General features: G+C 45.5%; 1 protein-coding gene across 1 annotated transcript; it reads right to left on the bottom strand.

The window, feature by feature from the left end:
- Positions 1 to 3,208: 3,208 nt before the first annotated feature.
- Positions 3,209 to 10,629, bottom strand: SAP30L (SAP30 like). The gene is made up of 4 exons (XM_068698472.1): positions 10,142 to 10,629; positions 8,301 to 8,423; positions 6,785 to 6,883; positions 3,209 to 4,791 (listed from the first exon to the last, which is right to left on the bottom strand). The coding sequence occupies exons 1-4, from the start codon at positions 10,325 to 10,327 to the stop codon at positions 4,663 to 4,665; spliced, it is 537 nt and encodes a 178-aa protein (XP_068554573.1). The 5' UTR covers positions 10,328 to 10,629; the 3' UTR covers positions 3,209 to 4,662.
- Positions 10,630 to 11,429: the final 800 nt, after the last annotated feature.

Below are 11,429 nucleotides of genomic sequence, written 5' to 3'. Positions count from 1 at the left end.
GTTCTGCCAGTTACCTGCGATTTACCTCCCCTGCACCGTGGCCGTGGAGCAGAGAGCTGTGCCTAGGACAGGAGCACACCCAGCCCCGTCGGGGTGCAGCAGGAGATCCCAGAGCCTGCTGAAGCACAGGACGGCCTGCGGAGCTGCTCGCGAGGGAAGTTCAAGTTTAAGGCAGGAGCCCCCCTTCTCTCCCCACTCTTTCTTCAACCACTAATTCATTCCAAACAGATGTGTTCGCAGGCAAGTCAAAAACGCGAGAGCGGGGATAGCTGTGAGAAGTGCGAGGAGTACCTCCCGTTGTAACAGTTCATTTGCACTTTGAAAGGGGAAAATGAGCCCTCCCCAGCTCGGTAAGCTAGAGATGGCTCACGGGCGTCAGTGACAAGAGGAGTGAGGCATCAAAAACATTCCTTCGCCTTTGGGACTCTTCAGTCAGCGCTGCGGGCAGTGCAAGGGCTCCTTTCGGAAGGGAGACCACCTCGTGTTACCCACTCTGTTAATGTGTGGAGGCAAAGTGACGCTAGTGCTCTGGGGAAGCGGAACGATCGGCCAGTGTAAACAAACAGTCCCCCAGCAGACCGCTCCTCTCCCCTCCAACCGCAGTTACTGCTGAAGATCTCCCATTGGTATTTACATTTGGCTCAACCAAAAGACGTAAAGTGCACAGCTCCCCCCTTCTTCCCCTCTCATAAAACATCCATTACGAGAGTCGACACAGAACAAACCTTCCCCGTGCTGCTAGCAGTGGAAGGGTGTTTTGCTCAGTCCTTCCGTGGGCCGCACGTGTCCTGTTTCTTCGTCTCTTCGCCACTGTGACCCACTTCAAAAAATGCACTTACTGCAGATTATTTCTGCTCTTCATTCCAAAGCCTCTCCAAAGCCAGCTTGCACTTTAGATTAACTTAAAATGCCAGACTTAATGTGTTTAGGTCAAGTTTTGCATGCCACAGTATCTACTGTTTTACACCCAGATTTCTAAGGAAAATTGGGATACCACAGTACTGGGGACAAGCAGCACAAACCTGCCCCTTCTGCTTTTCTCAGTCTGAGCATCTAAAGTGCCTGTCAAAAGAAACGTTAGCTTTTGATGCAATTGTTTAGTTCAGGTTGATATACGATATTCATGATGCAGTTTTTTTTTTTTAAATGCATTCTAACACAGCCTCCTTGGATATATTTGCATTTTTCAGCCATCAGATTGCTGCTTACTCCAGTCTTCACATACTTGAAACTCCCTCGAGTTGAGCTCAAGCCAATAACTACCAACAATGATTTCTTCTTCTTCCCTTAAAGTGAGCAGAGGGTCAGCATAGAGGATGAAATTAACTCTTAGAGATGTTTCTGCATTATTTGGATTTCCTACTAATGGCTTTGGATCTGGTCAGAGGTCTAATGAAGTTGATACAACTCTTCAGTGAGAATTGAATTAGTCTATGTAATTGAGTTTGGCTATGTAATGGCTTGAGGGCTTCAAAGACGATTCTCTGCCCCGGGGTGAACGTCACCTATGCAGGCTTGGAAGATGGAAGCTTCCACTATTATAAACAGAAGATGACGTGGTCATCCCCCATGCCCCAAGGCTTGAGCTCCATGGTTCAAAGCTAGACAGAATTTAAGGCCCATCTGTGAAAAGCAAAATGCAAAAAGGAAAAAAAAAAAAAATCCAACAACTTATCACACCAGCCAAAGCAATTTGGGTCTTCCACCTTTCCAACGAGTCCCATCTAAAAGTGCTGAGAAAATGTCCTACCTCATGGCTTCACAAGTGTGAGGTTCAAACACATTTACTTGAAGGTTTTTTTTTAAAAAAAGTTGGAAAGTCTGTTTTTAATTGGCATGCAGCATAAGGAATCAAATACACAGAACGGTATTATACAGAATGACAATTGCATTGTTGCGTTTTCTGGTTATTAGACACTAAATGCTTTTCAAGAATCACAGGCACCCTGAACATGGATATTGCTACTGAATTGACATGTGATTTCAGTTTATAGCGTGGCAGCCAGAAAGTGGCTAACCCTTCCAGCGAGACATCAGCTTTCTTTTGCTCAAGGCGTTTTTGCTCTGGCTAAGTTGAGAACAAGGTAATAAGGCATTTGCAAGGGTTTATAAGGCTATGGGGTCTGACAGCCAAAGACTCTTCTGTTTCTTTGGTATCCTGCCCCGAAGCTTTCCACCTTATAAACAACTGCTAATGGCTGGTAAACATCTCTTCATCATCATATTTCACTAAGAATTTTTCCCCAAAAGTATAATTGCTTTAAGAGAGAAACCAAGAATCACAATTTACATCCATTGATTATTTTCAGAAAAAAAAAGCTTCCTGGATACCACCTCTGCACAAAGCATTCCAGTGAATACACCTGAACAGATGGAACCTGCCACCGTATTTCCTTGAAAAGAATCATTTTGCTGCTGGCTGCTAAAACACCCCCAACAGATTTATTTACTTTTAGACATAAAATCAAATGACAACAACAACAAAAAAAACACAAATACAACAACAAAAAAGAAACCCCCAAACTACATTTTTTACAGTTTTGGTCTAGAAGTTACGATGAGGCACAACTCTCAACTCAGAAACTCGTTTTCCCTTGGTGATATCCTCTGATTACATGAGCACTTGGAATATTAACATGCAGTCAGAGAACGTACCACTTTACCTATCTGTCTTGAATGAGAGAAGCCAGATCATGTTGACTGATGTGGGAATTGCTCCACCCTTTCAGTAAGGAAAGGACCAGGATAATTGGGAAAGTTTTAAACATTCATGAAATACCAATGCAAGACATCCTCTCCTCATTCCGCAAGCCTCTCTCATGTCCAATGTTCTTAAAATCCATATGGAAACAAACAAGGAAATGCTGAAACCATCACACTCTCCAAAACTTCACAAATGGGGCATGTACCATAACAGATTATTGTGCCTATGACACAGGACTTTAAACACATTGAAGTTCATTTAACTTGATAGAATATTAGCACACAATTCACAGCTGATGTGAACAGCTTGCTTTAAATTGACGTGATTTTTAAAGAGACCCTGGGAGAGCTTCAGCAAGAGTTTCACTGCGTGAACCCTTCATGCCTTACAAAACACGTGATGCAGTACAAAGCTGGGATTGTGACCTGTGTGTTCTGTTCTTCAACAAAGCTTCATCCAGTTTGGGAATATTAAAACCTGCCATTGGCAAAATGCTAGCCAATGTTGTGTTTTTTTTTTTTTTTACTGTTCAGTTCATTGCTTAAGGCTTGTTGAAAATACACTCTCTACGCGGAGTCTTGGCATCTTTTGACAGAGCAGAGACATTGGTTAGGACAGCATGGAAACAGAGCGGTGCTTTAAATTGTGAGATCCCCTTGAGTAGAATTTGAGGTCGCAGGAGAACAGACAGTCACGAGCAACACTTTCATAAGCTCCTTTTGCCAAAATAACTACTGTGTTAGTTGTAAGGACACCTCGGCCTTAAATAACAGGATATTATTTCTTCCTACAGTGCCCTGTTAGCGAGCACCAGCATGCCACCCTCTGCTTCAGAGAACTCTCAGAAAGCACACATAATGCTCATAAAAGGCAAGAGCTCCAATACTCAGGATGCTTTGTTTGCTTGTAAAGGCAGATGAAATGCATCATGCTCCAGCCAGTTTGCTACCCTGCTTATGGCACTACACCCGTTAGCATGTCTTTACACTGCCAAGCCTCTTAATCCACACAGCAGTTTTGTGATATCTGCTGAAGCCTAGCTTCAGTGTGAAAATCCCGTCACCTGTGACTGATAGCTGACGTGGCACAGAGATTAAGAGACAGATGTTGAACCCATTCTTTCACCTATCATCACCCAGCCTTGAATACAAGGGAAACACATACAAGTGAATTAAATGAGCATTTCTACCAACGCAATCAAACCCAGCAAATAAGCTGTATTTGCCTTGATACCACATTCTGAAGAACTGCAGAAGTTCTTAAATGCTTACAGACAATTAAGTAGTGAGTTCTTAAATAAAAGAACTTAGAAAAACAGCGATTGTAGAAAGTTGTTTGGCTTCCATGTCGGGTGAAACAAGGTGAAAAAAATAAAATTTCAGACTAGTCAAGTAGCGTTCACTGGAGTACATTTGGTGAGCTGGAGCATTTGTAGAAGTTTGAGACTTGAAGCACTGACTCAAGGCAAGACAGAGCACGTGTAGGTGGGGAGCAAGCTTCAGACAAACTTCTGACCCACGCACCTCGATAATGAATTTCATCTCTGCCGCTATTCCAGTCCTGTGCCAAGACAAACTGCATGGTGTTTTGTGATGCAGTCTAAATTCAGTGAAAAAAATCCATCTGTGATCTAAATTACATTGAGATGCAGATTTCCAGAAATGTTTTAAAACACTGAGTTGGCAGACTCTGCAGTCCTACGAGTTTACTTTGTTTCCTCATTATCCTCATTTCTTGATTCCAATGTGACTTTTAAACGAGGGGAAGAGAAGTCTTCAGAAACATGCTGTGCACATGTTTTCATATATTCCTGATAAGAATGTCTATACTTTCCTGTCATCCAGACTTACTGCGTTTAAAAAAAAATTTACAATATACTTCAACAGTTTTTATATACCTAAAATGCACAATACCATCTGTTCCTTCAAGATCCCTCTTATTCCGAGTCTTGTTAATCTTCATTCTAGTTGCTTGCTACTTTCTGATTTCTGGTCCAGCCTGCTCTTGTTGTTCTTTACCATATAGATGAAATATGCAAGCGTCTCTTTCTCATTCACAGGAATATTCCTGAAGTGACGACTGACAGTCTAGAAGGAGAACATGCAGAAAGACAAAAAATCGGAAATTAAAAAGTGGAAATATCCAGAACTACGGGTTTTCTGTGTTTTCCTAAAATTATTTTATGGCCACTGAGCATAATATGCTTTTAGGCAAACATGCACCAATTCAAAGTGTCAGTCCTCATTTACCTCTCTCTCTCTCTGTCTCTCTCTCTTTACAGCTGCAATACGCATATGAACAGAGCAGTCTTGCTATGTCAGCACTATTTGCAGCCAACCTACAAGCAGAATTTGGAAGCCAGAATGTCCTCCTGCCAAAGCAGCATATTCTCTCTTCAGTGGCATTTCATGCCGAGATTATTTGGAAAAGTAAGCTTTCCCTGCATCATGGTATTTTAAGGAGAGTGTCAGAAATACTGAAACACTTTGCTTTGTGAACCAGATGTAGCAAAGATTTTGAGTCAAAAGAAAAATAAGCTTTTACTTAAGCTTTTACTGAAAGGTACACCAGAGGATTTGCAATGGGAAGATTAGAGTTCAGTTAAGGCTACTCCTCTCTGAACTGAGCATAAGCCCTGAACCATTAGCTGCTTTTTCCTCAGAAAGTGAATTAAAAAAAAAAAACACTGGAGCTGGATGAGGTCTGCCTCTAATAGGGAATAAGCTCTTATTGGTACCCAATACAGCTCCAAAGCTGAATTTTATTCCTCAGCCTGCATCAAGTCACTCCAAGAAGATTTATGGAAGTTTGAGTTTTCCTTACGGTGGGGTAGCAGCAGGAGTCTAAGAGCCTCAGGCAGCAGTGATTCAAGCATGGGAGCTGGACGAGGATCCAGCGTAGGGTCAAAGCTGCTCAGACTTCACAGGAAATCTGGGAAGTGTGTGACAACTTTAAGTTAGGCTCCCTTTAAGGTTATTTTCTGCTTGCACAGTAGTTTTATTTATTATTTTTTCCTCCTGAGCATATGAATGGTAAATTGCTCAAGTATGTAGCCTTTCATGGCAGGAGGTAACTGGCAGACAGTTCGTTATAACATGATAAATCAGCTCTACTAATGTGGACACACAACCACCCTACTTCGTTTACCTTGCTCCTACGTGCATTACACTACACATTCTCTATACTCTGTGCACTCATTCCCTGACTTGGAAAGAACTAGAAAGTGTTTCACTGTCTTTTTTGGTCTGATGGTTGTTGTTCTTTAAAGCAGCAGCAAAACTATTCAGTTCTGGGCAGACAGTTGTGACAACCTCAGCTTACAAAAACAACCTCATCATTCTTAACTGCTACAGTTCCTCCAAGTTTAGAAAAGACTTTTCGTAGAGAAAACCTTCAGATCAAGTGAGGAGAGAGAGCAGAGCAGATGCACACCATGCACAACTAGCCTGAATAACAGAGTTGCACAGTTATTTCTTAAGTGTGGTGTGGAAAAAAAAAAAAACAACAACACAGGAAAAGACCTTAAGAAAAAAAAAAAAAGACTTTTACATGTTAACTTACTAGAGAATCATAAGATAATCTGGACAAGAGAGGGAAATAAGCAATCGGAAGTCATGGTCAGATTTTGCCTTAAATAATAAGCAATTCCAACCAGTTCAAGTGGCTGTGAGGAAAGAGAAAATAATAGGGGCACTTCAGGTGACTATTAATGGGTATGCTTGAGTTCCAGCAGAACAGCGATTTTCAGATAATATCCAAGCCACTCAAAGCTAGGTTCTCTTTCTCTTTCCTAAAGGTATTAGAATGGGGACTACGAACAAGGAGGGAAAGGAAGCAGAGAAAAGCAAGTTACTAAAACATGCTTTCAATAGCCAGCTTCCATGTTTTCCATGACCATCTCCAGTGAAAGAAAGCACGCAGCTTTCTGTTGGCACCATCTCCTGAGAACTACTTCAGAGCACATGGGACGTGCTAACAGTAGCCACCACAGGTACTGGTGTCCAGAAAGTGGGCACCTCAGTATAGGAGCGAAAACGATTTTTAATGATGAAGATAATAGTACCCCTTGCCATCACTTACTTCTGCTAGCTGAGCCTTGTTGAGTCCAGGCCTTGTCTGCAGCTTATAATGTCTTTTGTAACGTCGCAGAGTATTCACTTGGAGCTGGAACAAATCAACCTGGAAGTGATACAGAGAACAGGAGATAAGCACTACCTTTAGCATCTATTAAGCATAAATGCGGAATAATCTAAAAAGAGCTATTTCCTCTTCAGGAGAAAAAGTTCCTTGCTCACATTTAGAACCACATCAGCTTGCCTTATGGACAAATCTAAATCTATTTTGTACTTGTTAATGTTAAAGGACCAAAATAGCCTCAGGGAAATACAAAATTTTGTTCTGGTTCACATGCTGTCAACAGAATTGCTGGCCAATTTCTGCTCTCAATTACACCTCTGCAACCTCTGAGCAAAGGGGAATCTTTTGTTCCCACAAGGTTTAAAAAACTCACATACAAAATATCAATTTAGCAGGCATCGAACAAAGGGCTTGTGACATAAAACAGAGTATGGAGAAGAAATGAAATTCAAATATTTCAATGGGAAGTGCAGAGTTTAAAAGCAGGGGGCAGGGGGAGGCTACAGGAAGATGAAGATCATGTGGGAGATGCCACGTTTCAAAGACAAAAGGAAGCTCTGCCAGAAACCAAGAAGAAAACATCATGAAGAATGACACACTGCAGAGATCCATATTTTGTTACGTGACGTGCATCCCTCCGTTTGTAATCACCAAACAGCTTGCACGCCCTGTAGCACTAGCGTTCTTAGGTGCCAGCTGGGCCTCCACCAGCCCTTCTGGTTAACTGATGTAAACTCTGTATTGTAAAGTTTCAGCAGAGATCCATACGGAATGGAAGCACAAACAGCTACAACAAAGGGTCACATATCCTTGAAAACAAAACAAACATTACTACTTTTTCAAAACCTCCACGCAGGAGGTGCAGGGAGACAGTTTTGCTGGCAAAACATTTCTTATTTTAATTCAGAAGAATGCCTTTTCCCAGCACGGGTGGCATTTCCAGCAGAGGGCTCTGCTGACATGGCCACAACTCAGCTGCTCTGTGAACATTACCTTTGCACAACTTTTTGCGTTGTCAACAGTACCAGAATCATCACCAAAACAAACACTGCACACAACGGGACAGAGAAGAGATGATTCTAGCGTTTTGAAATCCAGAAAGGAATATGCCAGTTTCCTTAAAATAAAAAGCCTTACAAATACGGTCTGTAATTTGAAGGTAATTTTAAATAGTGTTAAAAATAGTACATGCAAAGGCCTGCAGAAGCCTAGTAGCCCTGAGGATCACATTCCCAAACATAGACAGACTGACTGGTTCAAAGATTTCATACAGGGATGAAGAAGAAAATGAGGATACCACACAATCAATAAGAGTCTCCCTCAAAAATCAGAGCAACTCCACAGTAGTTTCAGTGGAGCTGCAAATTAAATTATTTTCTGATACACAAAAACATCCAAGTGAAACTTCATCATGCTCAAAACTGGTAAAGCATCCTACAATGACTCGGTGCCTACTAACCTCTGGGACATCTGTGTCATGCTCAGGAGAGTCACCTCCATCATCACTGGTCTTCCTTTTTCTTTTGTTTCGGACACTTTGAATAAAATTCTTGTGAAAATCACATATATACAGATGTCTCACCTACGGATCAGAAGTGGCAAAAAAAAGCAATCAAAACAGGTAGTGTAAAACAGTACTCAACAGCAGCCCTTAGACACCAGAACCACAGCGTGCGTTCTTACTACCTCATGACTGAGGGTAAGAGGCTGACATTAAGAAATTCCTAATCTGAAACCCCAGGCCTGGTATCATACACTTCTGTTAAAGATAACTTACATTACAAATACCAAAGAGCTCCAGTTGAACCTGAATCTCAGAGATAACATAGTTCTTTTTTATGGTTGTAGTCATATAACAGAAAGACACAGTGAACGGCCTGCAGGAAATGCATTTTCTTTAGGAGTAGCCAGGTAACTAACAAGTAAAATATTATTCTGCTTCACCCTGGTGAACTTTCTGGTTTGAATAGCACATCAGATTATTAACACAAGGGTTTCAAAACCTAGGCAAAACAAAACTTGGCTAATTACATCAATTAAAACAGACGAAGTAAGAGCAAAAGCATCTCCCTTCCACAGCTTATCTTACCCCTGAACTGATGTTTTAACAGATATTGTAACACTAAAATTCGTATACATACAAATGATCAAAATTATTTGATGCCAATAAGGCAAGAATATCTCCAGGTAACACAAGCACCCTACATTTAGAATCCCTTTCTGCAGCATACTTGATACTTTCCCTTCATTTTGAGCTCATTAGGCTGATTTTCTCTTTTTATTTATAAAGCCTTTCATCTAACAACAAAGAGTTTTTTCCTAGAATGAAACAACTATGCCACTAAGTAATTCTGCTGGGGACTACGACCAGGAAAAATCTAATTCTATTCCTAAAAACCACAAGGTTTCAAATTTAGTCACCCTCTTCCCATGACATTTTGTATTTTGGCTGTATAAAAGTGACCTGACCATCTGGAGACGCTGCCACATGGCCGGCCTCAGAACTTCACCTTCTTTGTTTTTAATGCTTTTAACCTTTAAAGATCAGATAAGAAAGGCAAGCAGAGCAGACTTCCGGAAACAGAGTCGCTTCTGAGAAATTCCTCCTGCAGTCTTCATGAGCTGCTGCGCTATACCTGCTCTCTACCCGGCAAACAACCCGCTTCTATCTTGAGCTGTCAGCTGTCACTTCGTGGAATTAAGCGGCCAGCAGCAAACCGGGCTGCTCGGTGCCGAACGGCAAATAACCATGTGGGTACTGTATTTGTAAGGCAGCACGCCGCACGTTGCTGCACATTGTGGCCGTGATGCAGCGGTTTGTATTTTAGTAATCTGCTCCACTGTGACTTTAATTAGTAAGAAGGGCTGTTAGCTACACGTATATAGAGATAGTGAGCTGTATCGCTGGTTTCGCCTAGCAGCACAAGCACGTTCCAGTACGAAACCGAAATTAAAGCAGCGCGGCAGCCCCCGGAGCAAAGCCGGCTCCCTGCGAACAGCACCCTCTGCGCAGAGCCTTCCCTCTCAGCCTCGGCTTTCGGGGCTGCCGCAGTGAGCCTCAGGAGCCCCTCCGTGCCATCAGGCACCGCTGCCTCTGCACCCAGGCGTGAAACCCTGTGCCCTAGCGCAGAAGCACCAGAGGCAGCAAGTTTGCGAAGCAAAGCACCGCAGTTCCTGCCACAAACCATCCCCACGGCTCCTGAGGCTCGGAGGACAGTGGGGAGGGGTGGGGGGGGCAGAGCCCAACTCGCCGTGCGGAGAAGCAACTTTAGGGCCGGGCACGGCGGGCGGCGCACTCACGCTTTTATCGATGTCCAGCTTGAGCTTCTTCTGCGAGATGCTCTTCTGGATCCTCTTGCTGAAGGACGCGTTGCCGGCGGGGCGCACGCAGCGATCCCCGTCGTCGATGAGGCAGCAGCTCTGGCCGTAGAAAGGGGCTGCGGGAGGCCCATCCCGGCTGTCCTCCTCGGTGCTGAAACCATTCATCGCCCGCCCGCCCGACCCTCGCCCGGGCCGCCGGGGGGTGAGAACCGCCTCAGCGCCTCAGCCCCTCAACCCGCCTCAGCCGCCCCTCAGCCCCCGGGGGGGACCCCGCCGCCCGCCCGCCGCACACCGCGGGGGCCCCCTCCCGGGGGGGAGCCCCCTCAGCAGCCCGCAGGAGGCCGCTCCGCCGCCCCCTCGGCTCGGAGGAGGCCGGAGCCGGGCAGGGCCGGGCCCCGAAACCGCCGCCACCGCCGCCGACCCCGCGGGGGAGCCGGGACCCCGCGCGCGCCGCCCGCTCCTCTCCTCACACACAAAACCGCCTCCCCGGCGGCGGAAGTCCCGCCCTCGCCGCCCTCCAAGCGCCTCGCCGATTGGGCGAGCGAGGTTCGAGGGGCGGAACCCGCCGCCGCCGCTCCGCGAGGCGATTGGAGGAAGGAGCCGCCCGTCTGCCTGCGCCGCCCGGCCCCGCGCTCGCACGGCTGCCGGAAGCTCGGGGCGGGAGGGGAGGGGAGGGGGGCGCGCGGCGTTGCCAGGGCAACGCGGTTCGCTCCCCCCCCCCCCCCCCCCCTTCCCTCCGCGGCCTCCCCTCAGGCGAGGCCCGGCCCCGCGCTGCCCCCCCGGCCCCGGCCCTTCCCCCGGGGAAACCGGGGGTCCCCCGCGGCCCCCATCGCCCCCCGGCCCGGCCCCGCAGGCCCCGGGGCTTCCACCGCCTCACAGCGCAGCCCCGCGTCCCGCCCGCCGACCGACGTTTAAAAAAATAAATGTGGTAAAAAATAATAAAAAAAGTGGTCAAAATAAAAAGCAAACGTCCAAATGTGTGCGTTTCTTTCCCCCTGTGCTCGTAAATAAGTCCCCGGGACACGCTCCTGCCTGGTCCTGGTGCCACCAGCACCTGAGGTGTAAAAAAATTATACTTTTCTAATTAGGAGGTGGACAGTGAAAAGATTGAAACTGGAAAAGTGCTTCCTAATGCAGGATAACTTGAAAGTTTGCATTTCTTTCCTCTCTGGGCAAAATAAAAACTAAAAGGACTGCCCTGTGGAGACAAGGCATCGCTTCTGGAGGTGCCGTCAGCTGCGGGACACCAGACAGCAGATACTGGCGA

Source organism: Anas acuta, chromosome 14 (genome assembly GCF_963932015.1).
Source record: "Anas acuta chromosome 14, bAnaAcu1.1, whole genome shotgun sequence".
Taxonomy (NCBI): domain Eukaryota; kingdom Metazoa; phylum Chordata; class Aves; order Anseriformes; family Anatidae; genus Anas; species Anas acuta.
This window is presented reverse-complemented; position numbering and strand designations above follow the sequence as displayed.

What these genes read in the sequence shown, in the direction of transcription:
- SAP30L (XM_068698472.1), bottom strand. Translation starts at nt 10,327, where the DNA reads ATGAATGGTTTCAGCACCGAGGAGGACAGCCGGGATGGGCCTCCCGCA. An exon ending in ATGACACAGATGTCCCAGAG is followed by an intron (nt 6,884 to 8,300) that starts GTTAGTAGGCAC and finishes TATCACTTCCAG; the next exon opens with GTTGATTTGTTCCAGCTCCA. An exon ending in ACAAGGCTCAGCTAGCAGAA is followed by an intron (nt 4,792 to 6,784) that starts GTAAGTGATGGC and finishes TTCTCCTTCTAG; the next exon opens with ACTGTCAGTCGTCACTTCAG.